Source organism: Ursus americanus, chromosome 3 (assembly GCF_024610735.1).
Source record: "Ursus americanus isolate L20-20 chromosome 3, mUrsAme1.1.p, whole genome shotgun sequence".
In the NCBI taxonomy this organism is placed as follows: domain Eukaryota; kingdom Metazoa; phylum Chordata; class Mammalia; order Carnivora; family Ursidae; genus Ursus; species Ursus americanus.
Genome location: NC_142129.1, coordinates 3,200,886 through 3,226,095, shown reverse-complemented (window position 1 = coordinate 3,226,095; position 25,210 = coordinate 3,200,886). Strand labels below are relative to the sequence as shown.

Genomic DNA, 25,210 nt, shown 5'->3' with positions numbered 1-25,210 from the left:
CCAACAACTTGTGAATGTATAGGACTTCATAATACCAATTATATGACTTTAAAAATGCTTAATGCCGTCTGATATTCCTTTCTGTCACATAATTTTTCTTATTTTAGTTTATTTTATCTTGTTATATCATGTCTCCCTTTGTGAAGTGCCTTCCATCACAACTTCTGGGTAGGAATTTTTATCTTTTCCCAATCACAATGGATGTGTATATGGTCATGTGTGTAAGTGCAGGGAAAGAGTTAAATACTCCCTCTTTCTTTCTAGTGAGATGGGGTTTTTATAACAACTTGTATCCCGTATTGCCCTTCAAAAGAAGCAAATCCAATGGGGACCACTGAAAAGACTGCAGCTTCTCTATGATTCTGAGGACATAGTGTAAACGTGGTGGTTCCAATACCTCAGCCATCTCTAGGAACAACGGTAAATGCTCTCTTGCCTTTTCTCCTTAAAGGAAAACTACCCCTTAGGGGAAGCACCAGGTGTTGTGTAGGAAGGACGCAATCATGTACTGACATCTTCAAGGGGAAGAAAAGCCAGCGATACCATCTTAGACCCTTAACTCGGAAAACGCATGCTAAATGTAAGCCCCTGCGGAAAGCTGAGAACGCACTCAAGGTATCCAGACCACCCCTGGAAGGATGCGGGTAGGGGGTGGCTCGAGGAATGTTTCCAGTAGAGTTCATTGGTAAACTTGATCCACTCAGGAAGCGCATTTCAGGAAGCAGGCTAGTACCGGGGACAGCACCAAGACCCGCGCCCAGGTGGGGAGAGGCGGCAGCACCATGGACAGCACCAACGCGCGCGCTTGGGGCGGAGAGGCGGGGAGAGGCGACCTTATCAGCTGATGCCTTACGTAGGCTGGATCCCTACTTTGAGAAGGCAGATCTGGATGGGCGCGCCAGCTTTTGCGCTCCAAAGCCGCGGCCCCAGACGGGGTGGGGCTGGGGCTGGGGGGATAGCAGAAGGCAGATCCCAGAAAACAGGTCCCTGCTTGGCTTCCGCGGCACGGAGTTGAGGCTGCAGCCGGCTGCCTGGAGAGAGGGGCGGGTAGGGAGGCGACGCGCAGCGAGAGTACTGCTCTGACGCACCAGCACCCCCTCCGGCACCCACACGCTCCAGGGTCGCCCAGCTGCCCCTGACTTGGGAGATGCTCAGCTCTGGGAGACCAGACCGCTCTCTCTGCCTAGGCGAAAAGCCTGGGCATGTGACAGCTTAGGAGGGCCCTGGCTGCCAGACGCAGCCCAGCACCCTCCTCTCTGCCACACCATCTCCCACGTATGCTCGCTGGCAGGAGGTTGGGGCCAGGTTCATAGACAAACCCCAGAAACCCAGCCACCAGCCAGAGGTTGCAAACATCCAGAGTGGCTCTGGGCACAGTGGCAACCGTCTGTCTTCCTGAACGCCCCTTCTGCGCACACCCTGGGCCGGTCTCCTGACCCAACGATGGATTTGCCTGTGAACGTAACCTACTTTTCCCTCTCCACCCCCGCCCCTTTGGAGACCAACCGCAGCAGCCTTGACGCCGGAGACCCGCGCCCCAGCCCGCCCCGCCTCTCTGTCTTCGGTGTGCTTGTTCTGACCTTGCTGGGCTTTCTGGTGGCTGCGACGTTCTCCTGGAACCTCCTGGTGCTGGCGACCATTCTCCGTGTGCGCACCTTCCACCGGGTTCCGCACAACTTAGTGGCGTCCATGGCCATCTCGGATGTGCTCGTGGCCGCTCTGGTCATGCCACTGAGCCTGGTGCATGAGCTGTCCGGCCGCCGCTGGCAGCTGGGCCGACGACTGTGCCAGCTGTGGATCGCGTGCGACGTGCTCTGCTGCACGGCCAGCATCTGGAATGTGACGGCCATCGCGCTGGACCGCTACTGGTCCATCACCCGCCATCTGGAATACACGCTCCGCGCCCGCAAGCGCGTCTCCAATGTTATGATAGTGCTCACGTGGGCGCTCTCCGCGGTGATCTCCCTGGCGCCGCTGCTCTTCGGCTGGGGGGAGACCTACTCTGAGGGCAGCGAGGAGTGCCAGGTGAGCCGCGAGCCCTCCTACACCGTGTTCTCCACCGTGGGCGCCTTCTACCTGCCGCTCTGCGTGGTGCTCTTCGTGTACTGGAAGGTCTACAAGGCCGCCAAGTTCCGCGTGGGCTCCAGGAAGACCAACAGCGTCTCACCCTTATCGGAGGCTGTGGAGGTGGGTGTTATAGAAATCCTTGTAAATACTTTACTTGCATTTGTTCAGGCTTTATCTCCAGCACACTGACTCCAAGGTTTATAGAAAGTGAACTTTTTAGTTTTCTTTTGGGGGGAGGGGAGGGGAGGAGGGGGAAAGGATAGACTGGGGGAAAGCATCAGAGACGGACTTTGCGTCAATGCTCAGCATCACAGAGCTGATAACGGCCTTTACCATCTCTGATGGATTATTTCCATACCTCCACAGGGTCTCATTTGGCTCCAAAATTCTGTGACTCTGTAACACCCTTTAGAAGGTCAGAAGAAGTCAGTGTCTGGGGCTACACTGGATCAACTTGCAGCTTGCTGCACGTAGAGTGGGGTGTTCAAGGAGGGAAGGGGCAGATGGTAACTGACTTGGCAGAGAGATTGCTCAGTATCAGGCAAAGCAGATAAATGTTTTAGCCCAGTCTATTTTTTTCTTTGCAAATTAAAGCAACTAATTTTGCAAAAACATAGTATCCCCTGAATTACCACCTGCTGTTCTGCACCCTCCTCCTCCAGGATGCCAGATTATCAAGATGTTTCCCTATTTCAGAGCCTGCTTTTGTTACACACTTCCACCGCCTGTGCTGCTGCTTTCTGGGTCTATCTCCAACCCCATCAGGCTCTTGTACGCAGCGGAGGATCTCTTGTTTGCCTTCCCAAACAGGTTACGGAAGGAAATTAAAATCTAAGTCAGATAATCCCCCAGCTCTTTACAAACAGCATTTTCTGTAGGACAATCGCTTCGCAACAATGAAGTCTCTTTTCTTGTCCTCTCTCCACCACGCTTTCCTGGTTTGTTGTTAACTCTTAATAATCCAACCCTGTGACTCCAGATTCAGGAAATATATGACAAATGAATCCACTGGATATGGAGATCACTCTCCCCCGACTAACTCTCATTGCCAAGGTGATCCTTTGAGCCTGATTCATATGTTTAAGTTAGATCAGAAATCTACACAGCCCCATTTTCTGTTATTGGTTCTGGGACAACATTAATTCCTTTAAGCATATTAAATACATACTATACACAGACTTGGTGCAAGGAGTAAAGTGATAAAGACATCATCTTTCCCACGAAGAGCTCCCTCTAGCGAGGGAGATAGACACATACTGAGAGTGCTGTAATATGACTGTGTTTTCAAGATCAGTAGCTAATTCCAATAAGCGAGCTCAGAGGAACCAGAGGTATAGGTAAGGGAGGAGAGAGTGCATCATTCTAGAAGAAGGAAAAGGGGGTCAGAGGCTACCTGTCCTTCTATCTAGAACAATGATCTCAGCCAAGGGTGATGTGTCCCCTCCAGAGACCATTAGGAATGTCTGGAGACATTATTATCAAGATTTGGGGGAGAGCACTAATGGCATCTAGCATGTAGAGACCAGGGATGCTGTTAAACATTGTGCAGTGCACTGGACAGCCCCCCCCAACAAAAAATTATTTTGAGCAAAATGCCAATAGTGCCTGATTTGGGAAACCAATGATCTGTTAGATTTCTGGACTGAGCAAGGAATGCTGATGGCTAAGAGCACTCGCAGCCCCAAACTGCCTGGAGCTGCCACACATGTGAGAATCCCCCCAACTTTGGGCCAGGAACAAGAGCACCGGCCACCCACAAAGGTCCTCCTTACATGGACCCTCTTCTGCCAGGATGCTTATCCAGGTAAATGGTTTATGATCAATACCAGACACAGCTTGGAAAGGAAAAGCAGTCACAGTTTTGTCTTGTGGAACTTACTGCAAAGTGATGCGGCCTTTCACTGCTCTGCTCTGGAGGCAGCATTAGCAAAGCATTTGGACGCTGTTATGCTTTACGCATTTTTTTTGCACTGTTTCATTTTCTCTGTCCTCTCACTCTCTCTGCCATATAACTTCAGAAAATGGGTCCCTTGGCTTTGCAAGACATCCAAATGACCCGGGGCTCCACTGTTACTGTGACGGGTGAATTACAAACCAGGTCTCCTGATTTTTCCCTGGCAGGAGGTGCCGAAGTTTCCAAATACAGTTTTACCACCAACTAGCTGTGTTACCTAGGGAAACACAACACCTCTTCCCTGCTTCTTTGTCTGCTGAGTTCTCTTCGAAAATGTACTGAGAGCCTAACCTCTGTCAGACACTGAGATGGGGACTGGCAACACCAGAGATGGGCCTTGCCCTTGACAAAGGATGATGAAACCACTACTAAAGATCTGGCATAAAAAGATCATGCTGAATTTATTGCTTACTAGTCTGTGGCAGAGCTGTGCTAGCCAGGCACAATCGCTCTGAGCAGAGAACAATGCTAATCTTACATGGCATTTTTGGGAATCATGGAGTTCAGACACTGGGGGACTTTGAGAGGGGTAAGTGGGTTGACTTCATCTGTATGAGTCTTTTTTTTTCTTCTCTATCTTTTAATTAAGTTAAATTAATTAATTAATATATACTATAGTATTAGTTTCAGAGGTAGAGTTTAGTGATTCCTCGGTTGCATGTAACACCCAGTGCTCATCACATCAAGTGTCCTCTTTAATGCCCATCGCCCAGATACCCTGTCTTGCCCCACCTCCCCTCCAGCAACCCTCAGTTTGTTTCCTAGAGTTAACAGTCTCTTATGGTTTGTTGCCCTCTCTGATTTCATCTTATCTTTCCCTCCCTTCCCCTATGATCCTCTGTATTGTTTCTGAAATTCCACATATGAGTGAAATCATATGATAATTGTCTTTCTCTGATTGACTTATTTCGCTTAGCATAATACCCTCCAGTTCCATCCATGTCATTGCAAATGGTAAGATTTCATTTTCCGGTGGCTGAGTAATATTCCATTGTTTATATATACTACTCTTCTTTATCCATTCATCTGTTGATGAACATCTAGGCTCTTTCCAAAGTTTGGATATTGTGGACATTGCTGCTATAAACATTGGGGTACCAGTGCCCCTTTGAATCACCAAGTTTGTGTCCTTTGGGTAAATACCTAATTGCAAGTGCTGGGTCATAGGGTTGCTCTATTTTTAACTTTTTGAGGAATCTCCACACTGTTTTCCAGAGTGGCTGCACCAGCTTGCATTCCCACCAGCAGTGTAAGAAGGTTCCCCTTTCTCTGCATCCTCACAAACATCTGTTGTTTCATGACTTGTTAATTTTAGCCATTCTGACTGGTGTGAGGTGGTATCGCATTGTGGTTTTGATTTGTATTTCCCTAATGCCAAGTGATGTGGAGCATTTTTTCATGTGTCTGTTGGCCATTTGTGTGTCTTCTTCGGAGGAATGTCTGTTCATGTCTTCTGCCTATTTCTTGGCTGGATTTTTTGGTTTGGGGTGTTGAGTTCTTTATAGATTTTGGACGCTAACCCTTTATCTGATAAACTATTTGCAGAAATCTTCTCCCATTCCGTAGGTTGTCTTTTAGTTTTGTCAACTGTTTCCTTTGCTGTGCAAAGCTTTTTATCTTGATGAAGTCCTAATAGTTCATTTTTGCTTTTGTTTCTCTTGCCTTTGGAGACATGTCTAGCAAGAAGTTGCTATGGCTGAGGTCAAAGAGGTGCTGCCTGTGTTCTCCTCTAAGATTTTGATGGATTCCTGTCTCACGTGTGGGTCTTTTATCCATTTTGAGTTTATTTCTGTGTATGGTGTAAGAAAATGGTCCAGTTTCATTATTCTGCATGTGGCTGTCCAATTTTCCCAACACCACTTGTTGAAGAGACTGTCTTTTTTCCTTTGGATATTCTTTCCTGCTTTGTCGAAGATTAGTTGACCACAGGGTTGAGGGTCCATCTCTGGGTTCTCTATTCTGTTCCATTGATCTATGTGTCTGTTTTTATGCCAGTACCATACTGTCTTGATGATTACAGCTTTGTAACATAGTTTGAAGTACAGAATTATGATGGATGCCACCAGCTTTGGTTTTCTTTTACAACATTCCTTTTTCTATTCAGGTTCTTCCGGTTCCATACAAATTTTAGGAGTATTTGTTCCAGCTCTGGGAAAAATGTTAATGGTATTTTGATAGGGATTGCATTGAATGTATAGATTGCTCTGGGTAGCATGGTTATTTTATTTATTTAGCTCACAGATAATAATAATATTATTATTATTATGTTATGTTAGTCACCATGCACTACACCATTAGTTTTTGATGCAGTGTTCCATGATTCATTGTTTGCGTGTATCACCCACTGCTCCATGCAATACGTGCCCTCCTTCATACCCATCACTGGGCTAGTCCATCCCCCCACCCTCTCTCCCCTCTAAAACCCTCAGTTTGTTTCCCAGAGTCCATAGTCTTTCATGGTTCATCCCCCCCCTCTGGTTTCCTTCCCTTCATTATTCACTTCCTTCTCCTAATGTCCTCCCTGCTATTCTTCATGTTCCACAAATAAGTGAAACCGTATGATAATTGTCTTTCTCTGCTTGACTAATTTCACTTAATATAATCTCCTCCAGTTCTATCCATGTTGATACAAATGTTGGGTAATCATCCTTTCTGATGTTGTCCCTATATTCAATGGAATTTTACTCAGCCATCGGAATGGATAGCATAGACATTTTAACAATATTCGTTTTTCTAATCCATGAGCACGGAATGTTTTTCCATTTCTTTGTGTCTTCCTCAATTTCTTTCATAAGTGTTGTATAGTTTTCAGAGTACAGATCCTTTCCCTCTTTGGTTAGATTTATTCCTAGGTATCTTACAGTTTTTGGTGCAATTATAAATGGGATTGACTCCTTAATTTCTCTTTCTTCTATCCCATTGTTCGTGTATAGAAATGCAACTGATTTCTGTGCATTGATTTTACATCCTGCGACTTTGCTGAATTCCTGTATGAGTTGTAGCAATTTTGGGGGGGAGTCTTTTTGAGTTTTCAACATAGAGTATCATGTCATCTGTGAAGAGTGAAAGTTTGACTTCTTCTTTGCTGATTTGGATTCCTTTTATTTCTTTTTGTTGTCTGATTGCTGAGGCTAGGACTTCTAGTACTATGCTGAACAACAGTGGTGAGAGTGGACATCCCTGTCGTGTTCCTGACCTTGGGGGAAAAGCTCTCAGTTTTTCCCCATTGGGAATGATATTCTCTGTGGGTTTTTCATATATGGCTTTTATGATATTGAGGTATGTTCCCTCTATTCCTACACTGCAGAGTTTTAATCAAGAAGGAATGCTGTATTTTGTCAAATGCTTTTTTTGTATCTATGGAGAGGATCATATGGTTCTTATCCTTTCTTTTATTAATGTGGTGTATCACATTGCTTGATTTGCAGATGTTGAACCACCCCTATAGCCTAGGATTAAATCCCACTTGGTCATGGTGAATAATATTTTTAATGTGCTGTTGGATCTTATTAGCTAGTATCTTGGTGAGAATTTTTGCATCCATGTTCATCAGGGATATTGGTCTGTAATTCTCCTTTTTGGTGGGGTTTTTGTCTGGTTTTGGGATCAAGGTAATGCTAGCCTCATAGGATGAGTTTGGAAGTTTCCTGCCATTTCTATTTTTTTGGAACAGTTTCAGAAGAATAGGTATTAATTCTTCTTTAAATGTTTGGTAGAAATCCCCTGGGAAGCCATCTAGCCCTGGACGCTTGTTTGTTGGGAGATTTTTGATTGTTAATTCAATTTCTTTGCTGGTTATGGGTCTGTTCAGGTTTTCTATTTCTTCCTGTTTCAGTTTTGGTAGTTTATATGTTTCTAGGAATTTATCCATTTCTTTCATCTTGCCTAATATGTCAGCATATAATTGTTCATAATATTCTCTTATAATTATTTGCATTTCTTCGATGTTGGTTGTGATTTCTCCTCTTTCATTCATGATTTTACTTATTTGGGTCCTTTCTCTTTTCTTTTTGATAAGTCTGGCTAGGGGTTAAAAGAAGGGCTTCTGCATCAAGGAAATTCAAATCAAAACCACACTGAGATACCACCTTACGCCAGTTAGAATGGCAAAAATAGACAAGGCAAGAAACAACAATTGTTGGAGAGGATGTGGAGAAAGGGGATCCCTCCTACATTGTTGGTGGGAATGCAAGTTGGTACAGCCACTCTGGAAAACAGTGTGGAGGTCCCTTAAAAAGTTAAAAATTGAGCTACCCTATGATCCAGCAATTGCACTACTGGGTGTTTACCCCAAAGATACAGACGTAGTAAAGAGAAGAGCCATATGCACACCAATGTTCATAGCAGCAATGTCCACAATAGCTAAATCGTGGAAGGAGCCGAGATGCCCTTCAACAGATGACTGGATTAAGAAGTTGTGGTCCATATATACAATGGAATATTACTCAGCTATCAGAAAGAATGAGTTCTTAACATTTGCTACAACATGGACGGCACTGGAGGAGATAATGCTAAGTGAAATAAGTCAAGCAGAGAAAGACAACTATCATATGATTTCTCTCATCTATGGAACATAAGAACTAGAATGATCAGTAGGGGAAGAAAGGGATAAAGAAAGGGGGGGTTATCAGAAGGGGGAATGAAACATGAGAGACTATGGACTCTGAGAAACAAACTGAGGGCTACAGAGGGGAGGGGGGTGGGGAAATGGGATAGGCCGGTGATGGGTAGTGAGGAGGGCACATATTGCATGGTGCACTGGGTGTTATACACAACTAATGAATCATCGAGCCTTACATCGGAAACCGGAGATGTACTGTATGGTGACTAACATAATATAATAAAAAATCATTATAAAAAAAAAAAAAAGAAGGGCTTCTGAGGGGTGCCTGGGTGTCTCAGTCAGTTAAGCATAGGATTCTTGGTTTCGACTTGGGTCATGATTTCCTGGTTGTGGGATCGAGCCCCACGTTTTGCTCTGCACTCACGCAGAGTCTGCTTCAGATTCTTTCTCCCTCCCTCTCTGCCCCTCTCTGCTCATGCTCTCTCTCAAATAAATAAATAAAATTTTAAAAAAAGAAGGGCTTCTGAAATTGCTTTATATAATGTATGTTTTCACAGCTGGTTTATGTAGCTCCTCTCTTTTCTAAACTTCTACTTTTAAGGATCTGTTTTTCTCCATCTGAGGGGACTTCAATTAACTTCATTCACTGGTACAGATTTGTAGCCCAGGACAAAAAAAAATTTGTTCAATACTCTCATGAAGTTTTAAATCCTGTAACAATTTTTATTTTTATTTTCTCTCTGAAGTTTAGGAAAATTCTAAATTATAACCCTTAACTTAACTCTAGGCCAGGGTTTTAACTGAAAATATATAGGTTTGACTCCTTCTCTGGCAATTTTACTGTGTGACTTTGCTTTTTCTGAGAAAACCCTAAAGAAAGGACAGTGCATTTAGGAGGCCAGGTGAAGCTGAATAGAAATATGCAAGACCTAGGTATGCAAGGCAGATGGTTTGGGAATGTTACAAAATCTTTGAGACTATTTTAGAGTTAGAATTTTGTTTAAGACCTTAACATACCAATTAAAGAAGATGTTAACTGTTGGGTATTTTTCTCCTAATTTTTCTACTGCTCTTAAATGGCTTAATTTATTGATTTTTTTTACTTGATCAGAAGTTCCTTATGAAGATTTTTTAAAGAGGCATTTGCCAAGAAAAGCACAAGAGTTAGGATTATAGGGAAATTTAAAATAGGAAGTCAAAGTTCCTAAAGGAGAAGTTCAAGACCTTGGCTTAGACAAACCATGACACGCAAGAAAGATCCACCATGGTTGGCGAATAGTCTGTGCCTATGAATAGTGTCTCAGGATCCCTGATCAGAGGCTAGCAAGGGGCCATACAATCACCAACCCAACACTCACTGAGCTGGAATACCAGCTAAACAAAGTGACATTCTTTCACAAATTGAGAAGACAGGGAGTGCCCTCAAATCTTGTAAAGGACCCAAGCAAAGTTTGATTAATTGCTTTTCCACAAATTGGTCTTAGGTCTAACAGTCCTCAAAACATTAGCACTTGGGTCTGGCTTGGAATGGATCAGTAGCTTATCAAGCCAGTACCTTACAGTTCAATCCTTTTTACATTCAGCTGAAAGAAAGGCTCTCCAGGGAAAAAATAATTTTAAAATGAACCAATGAAACCAAGACTTTGCACATATAGACATATAACAGCAAAAGCAAAGCAAGTAGCAGCAGAACAAGTACATGAATGGCATAAAAAAATATTTGCTAAATGGTACAAGGGATCTGATGGACTTACCCAAAGATCCTTGTCAATTACCAAATGGTATGTATCTCAATCAAAGGTCTAGTTACTTGACACAAAAACCTAAGCCTAAAGACCTCAAATGAAGACACTTTGGGTTACAAGTCCTAGGATAACAATACAGAGAGCAAGCAGAGCCCAGCGGGGCTGGCAGGGGCTGTTGAACGGGCACCCCTGACTGCAGACCCTGAGTGCAACTGGACTTTGAGGCCCAGGGAATACACCTGTGGTCCAAGCATCCTGTGGAGGGTCTTCAAAATGATCCCAGTGGATGCTCTAGAACTGTCTAAGGATGATACAAGCACCACATAGTCCTGAAATAGAAATACAAGCCAAACCTACTGCTTGCTACAATTAGAAAAAGCTGGATTTGTCAGGTACTGTCTCTAAGCAGAGCTGAATGCCAGCCATCTCTGGGGACTGGGACAGCATGGAGCTCAGGAACTGCAGGGCAGTGAATGGATATCACCTTAAAGTGGGGTTACTCAGTGAGACTGCTGTCGATGGATTGGCACTCAGAGGAGTGTTTATTGGGGCGAGTCCTACCCTAATTGGCTGACTTTCAGAAGCGAGGGCAGCCATGGATTGGTTGGTTCGCATGTGTGTATTCACAGAACTGTATTGTCCCTGATCAACTGAAGATATTTAAACAAGTAGCAAGTTTTCTTCTTACCATAGCTACAGAACAATCAGTCTTTTCCGAAGTTAGCTGGGAAGTTTGAGGAATGTTTCACTCTTCTCCTTGTGGAGCCCTCCCTAACATGTAAGAGCATTTTTAGCTGGAGCATCCTGGTTCAGCTGCCCATCTTCTATTCTGACAGTGGTATGGTCTAACCTGCAAATCACCCAAAACCACACTTCTAAGGTAAGAGTCTTCATCCCTGAGCTTCGGTACCCACTACTGATGGTAATTTATTGATTATCTGTGATACTAATAGGAAAGTGAAGCCAACTGGTTAAAGGAAATTAAAGAAACGTATTAGATTTATGATTAACCAGTGAAATGTTATTTAGCACATAACCATTTTGGAAAAATGAGAAGTCTAACACATAAGTACATGTCCCCCGAAGATTGCATTTATTTGGAGAGATGGGGCTAACTGTTCACTTAGAAAAATTTTATATGTGAAGTGATGGGCATTGAGGGGGGACATGTGCTGTGACGAACACTGGGTGCTATATGCAACTGATGAATTGTTGAACACTAAAAAAAAATTAAATAAACAAATGATACGGTGTTATAAAGATGATTAGGAAAAGTCTGATTTGGCTTGAATGCTCACTTTCTTTTACCCTACTACTTCTTTTCCCGTGAATCTACTAATGAGCATGTTGAGTAATTGATAGAGTAATTAATAGAAATCAATTCTCCAGACTCAGTTAGGTGCTTTGTTACAATCATTGATTAGCAGAGAGCAAAGATTTAAGGAGTCCCTGAGTCAGAAAGCCACAGGGTGAGCAACCAAAGACATTAGACACCTAGACACCTAAAACCTCCCCAACAACAAAGACCCTCCTCCTAGTGGAACTTCTGCTGTCCCAGACGAACCATTGTAAACCAGTGACCCTCTTTCTTCTGTCAGGTGAGTTGGTGTTGAGTGCTGCACCAAGAGAAATGTCAATGCCGATCAGCATTTCACATCAAGGTCCTAAAAAATGTGCTTTTTTGAGACACATCGAGTTCTCGGACTCACCTATGAACAATTCCTGACTCCAAACCACAAAAAGAAAGTATTTAGAAAAAAATTACTTTAAATTTAAAGTAGAACCCTACGGGGTTCTCATGGAACATGACAAGAATTGTAAAACATGACACTTGAATCTTTGTTGGAAGGGCCTGTGGAAGCGGGCTTCCACCCTGCTGTGCTAACAGCTCAGTGAGAAAGGAGCATGAATCTACCACCTGTGAGGGAACATTTAGCTGAAACACCCTACTGACAGGGGAGAAATCATCCTGAAGACAAACTTAGAAATAAAATACCTGGATCATCTTTAAGAACACACTTCGTTCAACATTAGAACCACAGCGAAGTGGAAAATCCTTGCAGATCCAATGGATGTACATTCTATTTGGGAATAGCTCATCCTCTGTAAGAGCCTCGGTGAACTGTGCTGGAAGAACGCAAGGTTTTGTAGTACAAGTGCTGAATACTCATACAGGCAGGCGCTTCACATTCCTTCACGGGGACTGTGACTGCAGTGATGGGCTTCCATAGAACTGTCTTATAATACTTCGGCCCCCCTTTCCTAAGACTAATTTTTATGGAAATATTCAAATCCTACGCTTACATGTAGGTCATACACCTGGATAAGCAACCACGGTGATCCACCTGTCAGATGAATGTTGAGCTACATTCTGATATGGCAGCCCCTTTGGATATGGGGCTGGATCGGAGTGTACAGGCGGGCAAGACCTCAAGAGAGGCAGATACTCTGAGTGCCAATCATTAGGAAAGAAGATGGTTCCCCAGAATGGAAACCTTGAAACTTTTCTCCATTATGCAGCAGAAAACTCCTACAAATAGAATGTGTCACTTTGGGGGTGGGTATATCTCAGCCTTACAGAAGGTTGGCTTTACGTTGGTAGTTTCATTGTGGGGCTCATTGTGTCTTGCAACTGAAAGTTTAGTATATAAAGGACTAAACGTGGGCTTCTGGAGCCAGTCTGCAAAGGCTAATGACCACAGGGAAGAAAGACATGGAGTCAGGATGGGAGGGGCTGGCTGGTTCCCAAGAGTGTGCCATCTCTCAAAAGTCAGAATATCTGGTTGCATGTTGCCGTATTTCTTTCTGCTTTGACAAAACCCTTATATCAGCTGTGCTATAGAGAATTAAGGGGTGGGCACAAGGGAGTCACAACCCTGAGTGGCTAGTGTTACCACCAAAATAGTGCTGAGAGGGAGGAGAATTTCTTGGGGATGGGGGCACGGTTTAACAGTCAGGACCAAAATTCTCCTTCAATTGCCATCTTTGGAAAATGAGGGGAAATGGCTTCCCTAATGCCATTTTAGGACTGAGTTTTATTAAGAAGTTGGTGGGTTTCCCTGTTTTATGCTGAAAAATGAAACTGAATATTGTGTTTGCATTTCTGTAAATGAATTCCCTGCAAAGCACTACCAGATACATACTAATAATATGAGCAAGCTTGGTGCTCCTGGGTGGCTCAGGGGTTAAGCATCTGCCTTCGGCTCAAGGCGTGATCCCAGGGTCCTGGGATCAAGCCCTGCATTGGGCTCCCTGCTCCGCTGGGAGCCTGCTTCTCCCTCTCCCACTCCCCCTGCTTGGGTTCCCTCTCTCACTGGCTATCTCTCTCTCTCTCTCTGTCAAATAAATAAATAAAATCTTTAAAAAAATAATATAAAATAAAAAATAGTATCGTTTCTTCTCAGGTGAGACTGGGATATAGAAAGAGAGGTTTTCACTTCTCATTTTATGTATGTTCTTAAGGGTTGCAGTATTGGGGACTATTTGTTCCAATATCGATGCTCTTCTTTTTGATTCTACAATACTTGGTGTTTCATTGTTCAAGTAAATAACAGGTTATCATACAAATTTAATAATTCATATATCAACTAATATTACTTTAACCATACTGTTCCTATTTACACCTCAGTTATCCTATATGACAGATAAGTCGATGTCTTTTGACTCCAATTTATAGATGTAGCCATGAACTGTTTAAGTGGTTTAGGTTAACGAGAATGACCTTCAGACTTGGTCCTTTGTCTAAAAGATTGTGTGCTGCCTGAGAGAAAGCTGTGTAATTCTCCTTTTCAAATGCACTAGGGTCACAGAACGCTAGGGTTTGGAAGAATGATATCTAATATCCATGCAGTCTCCAATGAATGATTGATCGGCCCAGAAATTGTCCCAAATTCTGACTGGACCAGTTAACTTGCTAGTTTAGTAAATCTACCTCTTGTAATTTCTCCATATTTAGGCTGTCTTTTCATCAGATACTCCTTATTTCAATTCCCCAAAGATGGAAGTAAAAGGACTAGAATGGAGGGAAGAGGCCCTTTCCCAGAAATCCCACTTCTCTGGAGAGGGGACTGGAATGTGGAGAGCCTGATTCTGTGGAAGCCTGCCCAAAGGAGACCTGAGAGCACCTAACTGGGGGAATCTAAGAGTTTGGAGTCTGCTTTCCACGAAAAGTTGGGGGAGGGGAAGGACACAGATTAAGCCCTGAAGGAGATAAGTGTCCTGGCGAGTGAACTGTCCCAAATGATCATCGGAAACTGACACCAGAAGAAATTCTAGAAAATTCCTGTAACAGGATTCACATGAACACAGAAAGTTATTAAAATTTCGGAAAATCAGGCTTTAATTGTTCAAGGGCTTGATTACTCATGGACCTTTGTCACTAAATTACATGTACCGCACGGCCGGTTTGTTTTCCTTGTTGACGAGACAGCGATAGGGAATTCATCTTCATCCCAGTCATTATGGACGCTCCCACTTTCCTTCCATTTCTAAGAGGTAAGCCAGCACCCAGCTCTGTCACCACGTTTTCACAGCTGAGGGTGGGCTCCACAAGCTGCCGGTTCCCCACCCCCGGCAGTCAAGGTCTTTCTCTTCAGGTCAATGTGCAGGATCCACATCAGGGTCTGGATTCAGCTTTCACGTGCCTGACGGGCATGAGCAGCTGCTCTTCATGAAGCTTCTGCTTATCTTTTCCAGGGGAAGACCTCTGCTCAGCAGCCCCAGATGGCGTTCACTGTCCGCCAGACCACCGTCACCTTCCAGATGGAAGGGGACACGTGGAGGGAGCAGAAGGAGCAGAGAGCTGCCCTGATGGTGGGCATCCTCATTGGGGTGTTCGCGCTCTGCTGGATCCCCTTCTTCACCACGGAGCTCATCAGCCCGCTCTGCTCCTGCGACATCCCCGCCGTCTGGAAGAGCATCTTCCTTTGGCTCGGCTACTCCAACTCCTTCTTTAACCCCCTCATCTATACAGCTTTCAACAAGAACTACAACAGCGCCTTCAAGAATTTCTTTTCTAGGCAACACTGAGCCTGAAGCCTGGGGACAAGGAGGAGCTATCCCCTAACTCGGTGACACTTCCAACCCCATCTGCTTCCCCATCCCTACCTGGCACCACACGGAAGACACGAGTCCTCAAGGCTCCCCAGGGTCGTCTTCGGAACTAGCCCTCACTTCTAAACTCCGGGGTAGGAACGTGGGCCTTCACAGGCTGTTTGGGTGACCTTATTGATCTAACTTACCCGTTACTGCTCACTCTGCACCTAACAGCCACAGACTTTGCCTACAAAGTACCCTTTCCCTCCCCAAATCCACTCCAGCGTGGTCATCGTCCTTGCCCCAGAGAAAGCAAACAAGGCAGACGAGAGGGAGGAAGTCAAGCAACATAGGTTGAGAATGGATAGAAAATGATGAGGAAGAAGTCAGAATGGGGACATCCGAGGGGTAGGAAACTATAATTCCCAGTTTTCTGGAACAGTCCTTTTTTTGAAATTCCGTTCTACAGTCCTGGTAAGTATACCCTAGTACTTATTGTGTATGTCCCAGTGTTTGGCTACAAAATATTGTCTCTAAGCCTATTAAAGAACATAGCCACAGCTGCAAGACCAGTGAATATTGGTTTAAGGCTTTGTTTGTGGTGCGGACACACACACACACACACACACACACACAACTATGGAGGAAGTGAATGTTCCATTTGGCTGGTTTATTCTAAAATTCAACCCATCAACTTGGAACAGGAGCTAAAAATCAAATCCTTCCTTCCGTTCTGAAGCTATTATGCACAACGTACAATCCCCTGGTTTTGTACGATCCGTCAAACTTGGTTATTTTCTATGGGTTTTATTTGTATGGAATTTATTCAGATGTTGCAGGACAAAGATCTCTATCTTTGGATCACGGGATTGGAGGAAAACTGTTGTCGTGACGTGGGTGGCTTACTCAGTACAGTTTTACAACCGAGGACTGTGAAGGCGCACTCGCCAAACACACACACTTTAAAGGGACGGTTGGTCAATTTGCTGTCTTTTCATTGGTGTGTGAATCCCTGCTATGGGGCCAACACTACAACTATGAGAAAGGCAGAAATATGGTAAAATGTGGCCTCCGTCCCTTACAAAGTGACACCTTTATATAAATGAGTCAAGGCAATTAAGTGATGGTACAGCATTTATATGCTCATAGAAAACCCAGGCCATTCGATGAAACTAAAAAGCTCTCGGACAATAAAACTGGCTGTGGTCCACTATGTCCATGATTCTTTGAATGCATGAATTTTAAGATTATGTATTATAATAATATTTGAATTATTATAATAAATATATGTATTCTTTCTTATATAATAAATTATGTCCATTAAGATTTCAAAAATAGGACATTTATGTTAATTTGTGGTCTTATTTGGAAGTTTAGTCTTGCATGTACTGCAGAGAGTCTTTGCTCAAAGAATGTGAGCGGATGAGAAAATGTTGCACAGCTCTCGTGAGGGCATGACTGACGATGCCAGGTGCAGACCTCGTGTCTATGCATTGAAGCAAATTCATGGAAAAATTTACTTGGAAACATTCTTAGATTTTTTCTCCCTTCTGCATATATCACTTGAGGTGCCCAATCCACAAGCATTTTAAAGTACAGATTGTTCACTGGCTTGAGTTACCTTCCCCGCTATTACTTGGAACCAGAGAGGCTACCATGGCCTTCCAGATTCTAGTGTTACAGTAACAAAGTGCTTCCAAAATGTCACTAGTACCCATAGCAGAGGGAGCTACCCTCGGACACGGAGAACCTGGAGATGGGCCATCGGAACCAAGGGTAAGATTGTTCAAGTCTATTTTCTCTGAAAGTCCACATGAAATTCTTTACTCCATAATTTCAGTGTTTGTCTTCCCGTTTTTTTTAAAAAAGTTTTATTTCTTTCGAACTTTTCAGTCAAGTGAGGCTTTCGGAAGACGTGGCACATTTGTCCGGTGGCTTCAGTAACTCCTGGACTCCCCCAGGATTCTAGACACCTTGTTAGAGAAATACGTTGTTATCATGTGCATTCCAATCTCCTCCTGAAGTTATTAATATTTTTGTGAGACACGTGAGTCCCGTGACCGTTAGGATTCAATATGTATTTAACCCCTCCCAGACGTCACTTAAAACGTATATGGTAAGAAACACTCTACATATACCACCCAGAGCAAGAAACACTGCTCATAAGAAGGACGAAGTGGCAACAAATCTGTTATTTTGCTTCCATTTCAAGAGCGAAAGTTGTGGATGACTAGGTAGAAAATACTACAAAATGCAAATGGTGGTCGAGCTCAGGTGTCTGCGGAGCAATTCGTCACCCGCGACTCTGCCGCGCCCCCAGTCTGCCGTCCAGGGCTGAGCAGCAGTCCCCATGCTCAGTTCTGTCTGTTTGCTCCTTCCCGAACAGCCCCTGCATGATGGGGGCCAGGTCAGCTCCCCGCTGAGGGTGCCACAGCCCCGGAGGACCACGTCTGTCGTGGGGGCCCCGTGTCTGGCCGCCATGGGGTCACCCAGCCACACACCAGTGCTCTGATCTGCCTCGCCCTGTGCACTCAGGGCAGCGCACTATTCCTGACTCCCAGCGTGTGCACAGACATCGTCTCTGGCCATCCTGGTGTCTCTGTTATCAGGAATGAAGAGGGTCCAGTCCCCTGACCCAGATGGTCACACTCTGTGGGTGGTGGGTGGTGGCATTTCACACGACAGTCTCTCCAGGCTCCACCGTTCAACTTTTCTGGGGGTGTTGTGGGCTGAGTTGTGTCCCCCCAGAATCTGTATGTGAAGTCCTGACCCCTCCGGCCCTCAGGGTGTGACTGGATGTGGGGGCGATTAAGGTAAAGTGAGGTCGGGAGGGTGGGTCCCAATCCAGTGTGCCTGGTGTCCCTATAAGAAGAGGGGATGAGGACACAGGCACGCGGAGGGACAGCCGCATCAGGACATGGGGAGAAGATGGCCTTCCACACGCCAGGGAGCGGCCTCAGCGACCAACCCGCCGGCAGCATGACCTCGGACACCTAGCCTCTAAAACCAAGACAATGAATTTCGTGTGTTTAAACGGCCCAATCCGCAGTACTTTGCTACGTACCCCAGACACAGCGCAGACACACCAACCCAGCACAGGGTTAGGGTTCGGATTAGGGTTAGGGTCAGGGTTATCCTGACGGGCAGGGATTTCAGGCGGAGCCTACAAGTGACCTTCCCAGCCTGCAAAGGTCAGGGTTTCCACGTCAGCGGAAGGAGAAGGTTCACAAGGCCAGATGCCCCAGGGCCTCCTGTTTGGCATCAGACAGGCTACCCGTCCCCTCTGCCCTGACCCGGCACCCTAAGTGGGGCAGAGGCCCCGGCCCGGATTGGAGAAGGTGGGCTGGAGAGCGTGGGCCGGGGTGGGGGGGGGACCACCTCTCATTGGCCTTCCTCATCTTCCTGCCCCCCCGAGGCTCGTGGGGTCCCGCGGGCGTGGAGCTGCACCTGCAGCGGGGTCCCGGGGAAGGCAGGACGCGTGACAGACAGACAGCATTCACAGTACCGCTGCTCTAGCACCCGCAGGACCCGCACCGCTAGTCAATGCGTCCTTCGCTATTTCCCACAACGGGGCTGCCTTTCCGCGTCACCAGACAGCGTTTTAGAATCTTTCTGAGCATATACAGTTTGTCTGAGGAGCTTAATTTTTCTCTGCATTTTAGAAGCCCTCTAATGTTCAAATAAGGTCGAGGATGGATAGGAGGTAGGGTCATAACTCCCACCGTGCCCTGTGCTGTTTCACGCGCACCTGCAGAGAGGGGCCTGGCGGGAGCTCAGAGCCACCGTGAGGACAGAACGGGCTGCCCGGCTCTTCTGCCCGTTCAGCTCTGGTTTGAAGGGAAGCAGACGGGTGAATACAAAGGACAAGGGGGACAATGGTTCTTAGCGCCACGGAAAATATGGTAGAAAACAAGAGTTTGGGGATGTGTCTGTGTGTGGGTGCGTGTGTGCTCACGCTCGCACGCGTGTGTGATTTACAGAGAATGCATAAGGCTACAAAACTGAACAGCCCGCGGAAGGGCCGTGGGCTCCGGGAGCTTCAACCAGCCCGCAGCGGCTCACGCGGTAGCCCGCGGCTGGCACAGGAGCCCGGCCCTGCAGCCCGGGGCACTGACTCTGGCCGCTGATCCCCAGCGCTCTCTGCCTGTCCGGCGGTTTGGATTCTCCCCGCGTGGCTCCAGCACCGCACTCTACCCACCGGGGCCTAGAGCTCGTCGTGCTGGCTGGCAGGTAGCCCGTCTTGTTCTTGCTGTCCTCCACGGTCGTGGTTTTCCCGATATTGTTAACACTGTTTTCCAGCTGAAGCCTGCTATCCACATGTCGAGCTCCCGATAAAACATTGTTGCTTTTTTTTTATTGAAGGTGCGTGAAATCAATGCCTACGTGCCTAAACTGACTTATGGAAGATTGTCATCTTTCTGACGCTGAGTCATCCTATCTGAGAGCAAGGGACGGCCGTCCTCATTCGGTGTTCACACATTCATTCATCGTCCTATACTCTGCGGAGTCAGGGCCCTCACGCCCTCCCTGAGGGGCCTGTTTCCCTCTGGAGGCACCTGCTTTCCTGGGCTTGTCACCTCTCCTCCAGCTGCAAAGCCAGCAACGTTCATCCCTCTGACCCTCTTCCGTTGCCAAACGTCCCTCTGACTCACGTTGCCTCCCTCCTCCACTTTTAGGGATCCCTCGATTACATCGGGCCCAAACATAATCCAGGAGGACCCCTACCTGCCGACCAGCAGCCACTTAGCGGAGCAGCCAAGGGGTACGGACGTCTGTGGGGAGACTGCAGGTGCACACGTGGATCGTACACTGTAGCTCGAGGGGGGCTCAGGTGGGCGTGGCCGTGGACAAGACACAAGCCCCCTCAAATTTTGGACCTCTTACCGTACTCACATTTTGACACATTTACCAAGGGTAGTTCTGCGTCAGGCCCAGCAAACCTGCCCAGGACGGGCGGCTGACTCCCGGGCCACTTCCAAGAAACACTTCAAGTTCCAAATCCATCACGGTCAGTTGTCCAAGCAGTTGGAACGTGGGACCGAACGTGTGGCTTCCTGGGCAGACAGGCCGGACTGAACTCATTTAGAAATTAGCGGGGTACTTCCTGATGAGGAGACGCTGGCTGCCCCGTTTCCCAGCAGCTGTATGGGAGGGCTCCTTGCCCAAGTCACCCCAAATATGCCACTGTGTCAGCAGCTGAGCAAATCGGCCTTCCCTTGGGTCCTGACTTCTCTGCCTGGATGGGGCCCCGGATGCCGGGCCTGCGGTTTTTCATCAGGGAGCCCAGAGCCAAGGAATGTAGGGACTGTAGTCTTTGGGGCTGGTCGTGAGGATCTTGGCTCTGGCTCCACAAGGAAGATGAAACAGGTCTCTGCTCAGGGGCAACTTCCTGAGGTTGGCCTGGGAACGGGAGCCAGGGCCCGACTTGCTTGTACAAGCAGAAAGACGGAGGTCACGCTGTGTCCCTTCGAAGTCAACGATCGTGCTTGGCGGGGAGCTGAAGGGAAGACTATATTTAAGAGAAAGCTGTATCTGACCCACGGTCTGATGCCAGCTTTCTCTTGAAGTCCAGGCAGGTACACCGTGGGAAGATGCTCGAGCGAGTGCCCCCGCCCCGGGCAGCGCTTATCCCCGGGACTGGTTTGGCGTGGCCCTTCTGTGCGGAAGACCAACAGCCCAGGCGCTCAGCTTGCCAACGGAGCAACAGGGCCCTGGCATCAAGCGCGCACACTCCCCAGAGGACTCTTACTGGCAGAAACTAGGAGCCACTGGGGACAGGTGGCCTCCTCCTTCCCCCCTTCCTGGATAGCGCCACACGGGGAAGCCTGCTGGCTTAGTTGTTGCCTTGCAGACACCGATCTGTTCTCAGCTCTCTGAGGCCAAAATCCCCATGGGGACTTGTCTGAGACGGTAACACTCTGAAAGTTGCAGGTCTCCTCTCTCCACTTCCAAAATGAAGTCGCTTTCTGACATGAATGCCTTGGAAGGGAACAGCTAGCCTGAACGGGTGTCTCTCTGGAGTGACCTGACTACTTTAGAAAGTAATGAACGTATTTCACTCACCACCTCCCATCCTCGCGGTGCCTCTGTGCTTTCACTGCAGCGTTAAATTTGCAATGAAATCATTATTTCCTTCCTTGGTCCTCGGAAGACTCTGAGGTAGCTTATTAGAAAACCAGACAATAATGTCATTGTAATAAAAGCTGGTGGCGCTTTGGAAGCCTTGTCAGAATGTCTAGGAGGAATGATCGCTTTTCCGAAAGTGTTAACAGTGGTCACCATCACAGCTATTTTCCTTTACAAATTCTGGGGAGCCTGGTAACTGGTCGCCACGCCGCAAAGTACAGAGGGGATAAAGTTGGAGGCATAAAAGTGGACCTGTGAGCAGCCCCAGCCCTTGGACCGCATGGCCGCGGAGAGCACGGCTTTGCCGATGTTGCCCGTGCCCGCACCGCTGTGAAGGACTCCCAGGGACTCACACCGGCTGCAAGGGACTACTCCTGCCTATGCCCCCAACTGCGGGAAGCCCGCTGTTAGTCCTGGCCTAGGTCACAGGAGTGAATCCCCTGCTCCCTGGGGGCTCTGGGAGCCAAGTTTCTCCATTTCTCTCCAGCCCTCTTGCAGATCCTAGGTCAACAATCAACACGATGACAAGTCATGTCTGCCCCACACACTGGACCTTGGATCAGTTTCTCAAAAAATGGAAGGCATACTTGCTGGCCGAGGTCCGATGAGAGATCGTGACGTGGTTGTCAGATCTGTTGCGTGAATGGCGGTCCCGTGCGGAGGTTGCCGACTGACGGGATCTGAACCATGGAATCTTTGTTTTAACGATCGTGGGTTCATTCTTTTTGAACTAGTCACATCTACGCATGGATTTTTAAGAACAAGATAAACTGACTTATAAAGAAGTAAAAAAAAAAAAAAAACACTTAATCTCTGATGTTCCAACAACAAATTGAAAGCTAGTCTCTGTCGTGATCATTGGAGCTGATTTCAAGGAAGGACAAACTCCGATTCCACCCAAGTGTGCCCCTTCATCCGTCCCATCTGTACCCACATCCTCTAGCTGGTGTGAACTTTGTGTCCCACCCAGCACCCAGAGTCACACGTTGCAGGCCTGCCCCCCATGGCAGAGCGTTCGGAGACAGGGCCGGCCCCTGGGAGGTGATTAGGACTAGGGGAGGTGGTGAGGGGGGCCCCCACGGTGCAGCTAGCGTCCCCGTAACAAAAGACACCTGAGGCGTCGCTCTCTCTCCACGCACACCCTGGGAGGTCATGTGAGCACACAGCGGGAGGGCAAGCCCCTGCACCCACAGCTGAAGTGGCTGGAACCTTGCTCTTGGGCTTCCAGCCTCCAGAACAGTGAGAAAAGTCGTGTCTGTCGTAAAAGCTCCGAGCCTGTGCTATTTGTCATTGCGGCCTGAGCCCTCTCATACTCCTGGTGGTACTCACTCAAAATTGAAATGCTGGTGTAATTGATATACTTTTTCGAAGAAGACGTTCATGTGCCTTCTTCTCATGCGTTTCCAGGCAAACAGATTGCTCTCTGGTCACCGCAGGTGTCCATCCGCCAGGACTGGATGTTAGGAGTGTCAGGAGAGGGGAGGCATTGATCCACTCAGCTTTGAACAGCAGCTTTGAGAAGGAAATTCTTCTACATTCTTTTAACTCCCCTTTTTGGGTATTAGAATTAGAAACAGAATCAATAGAGTGTGTGTGTGTGTGTGTGTGTGTGTGCGTGCATGTGCGCGCGTGAGCAGATGGAGGGAGAGAGAGATTTTTTTAAAAAAAGATTTTATTTATTTGACAGAGACAGCCAGCGAGAGAGGGAACACAGCAGGGGAGTGGGAGAGGAAGAAGCAGGCTCCCAGAGGAGGAGCCTGATGTGGGGCTCGATCCCAGAACGCTGGGATTACGCCCTGAGCTGAAGGCAGACACTTAACGACTGCACCACCCAGGCGCCCCGGAGAGAGAGATTTTGAGGAATTGGTTCATGTGATGGTAGAGGCCGGCAAATTCGAAATCTCTAGAGCAGGCCTGCAGGCTGGAAATCCAGGCAAGAGTGGCTATTGTAGCTGGACCTCGAGGACATCTGCTGGCAGGAGTCCTCATTCCGTGGGGGGCATCAGTCTTTTATAAAGGCCATCCACTGATTAGACGAGGCCCACCTGCATCATGGAGATGAGTCTGATTTGCTCAAAGTCTGATACACACATCAACTGCATTTTTAAATACCTTCGCATCTAGAGTAATGTTTGACTGAGTATCTGGGTACCACGGCCCAGTTGTCAGCAGCCGAGCTAGGACAGGTGGTGGCCCCCAGCAGAGAAGGCCTACATTCCTGATTTCTTTTCCACAAGGGCCTCAGTGCTGTAGGCAGTACCAGGAACACAGTAAGCTCTCACGTATTTTTTGAATGAAAATATGAAGGCTAAGCCCGGCCTTCCTCCCAGGGAATTGAGAAGAATGGACCCGGGGTGGAGCGATGAGGTCAGGCACTGTGGTCCCTGTCTTCCAACCCCATGGAATGCTCTAGGTGTATCCAGCTAACGTGGGAGAGACTGAGCAGTGGTGGCACTCTGTCTTTGCTCTGCAGCTTTACAGACTGGCTCAGAGTGACAGCACGACCTGGGTGGGTGCCCAGGGGACCCCCTGCTGTGCTATGTTTCGAGGTGACATACAGGTGCTCGGAAGGGCCACAGGTGGGGACCGGAAACTGACACATAAATGACTCAGTGGCAGGCCCCAGTACACAGTCTGGAGAGGAAAGAGGAGCCAGTCCCAACTCAGAGTCAGGGGTCCAGGAGGAAAGCCAGACTGGCCCCTCCACAGCACACAGATGTGGGGGATCCAGGGGACACGTCCCAGATTAGGACCCCGGCGTCCACTGGGAGTGCCTTCTCCAGGAGGAGAAGGGGAGGCGGTGGGCACTCACCTAAGGAGCCCGCGTCATCGAAAAGATGACTGAATGTAGCCTTGGTGGAGACAGACATTAGTGGACTCGTGCTAGAAAAGACGCTGGAGGACATGCCACCTTCCTCCGAGGCTCGCCACACCTCCTTCCTCCCTGGTTCTCTTTCTGAGCAAGAGCTCCAGATCATGGGATGAACCCAGGACCCTGGGCTTGCTGCCCGCAAACCTCCGTTTCCCTGGACCTTTTTTTTTTTTTTTTTTTTTTTAAGATTTTATTTATTTATGTGACAGAGAGACTCCCTGGACCTTTTGAGCGAACAGCCTTAGAACAAAATTGAGTTTTGACTGGTCTTTCTCAACACAAATCATGTGTTTGCAAATGTTTTCAGTAAAAAGTCGGATAGTAAATATTTTATGTAGGCTTTGCAGATCATACGGTTGCTGTCGTAACTATTAACTCGGCCACGATGGCATGGGCCACAGACGATACAAAAACCAGCACACTGGCTGGGTCCTGATGAAACTATTCAGGGTTTCATATCATTCACACGTGTAGTGTGAAAGTATTGTATTGTGAAGTACTCTTCTTTTGACTTTTTTCCCATTCTCTTAAAAATGTAAAAACCGGGGCGCCTGGGTGGCACAGCGGTTAAGCGTCTGTCTTCGGCTCAGGGTGTGATCCCGGCGTTCTGGGATCGAGCCCCACGTCAGGCTCTTCTGCTGGGTGCCTGCTTCTTCCTCTCCCACTCCCCCTGCTTGTGTTCCCTCTCTCGCTGGCTGTCTCTCTCTCTGTCAAATAAATAAATAAAATCTTAAAAAAAAAATGTAAAAACCATCCTTCACTAGCATGTCACACAAAAGTAAGTGGCCGATTGGGCACCGAGACAAATTATTGGAACCCTGACCTAATCTTTAAAATCTTTAAACTTC

The 25,210-nt window shown here is 47.1% G+C and overlaps 1 protein-coding gene across 1 annotated transcript; it reads left to right on the top strand.

Moving 5' to 3' along the window:
* The first annotated feature begins 1,443 nt into the window (after nt 1–1,443).
* HTR5A (5-hydroxytryptamine receptor 5A) lies at nt 1,444–16,593 on the top strand. Its single transcript, XM_045793601.2, has 2 exons — nt 1,444–2,187; nt 15,026–16,593. Exons 1-2 carry the CDS (start codon nt 1,444–1,446, stop codon nt 15,356–15,358), a joined length of 1,077 nt encoding a protein of 358 aa, XP_045649557.2. The 3' UTR covers nt 15,359–16,593.
* The last annotated feature ends 8,617 nt before the right edge of the window (nt 16,594–25,210 follow it).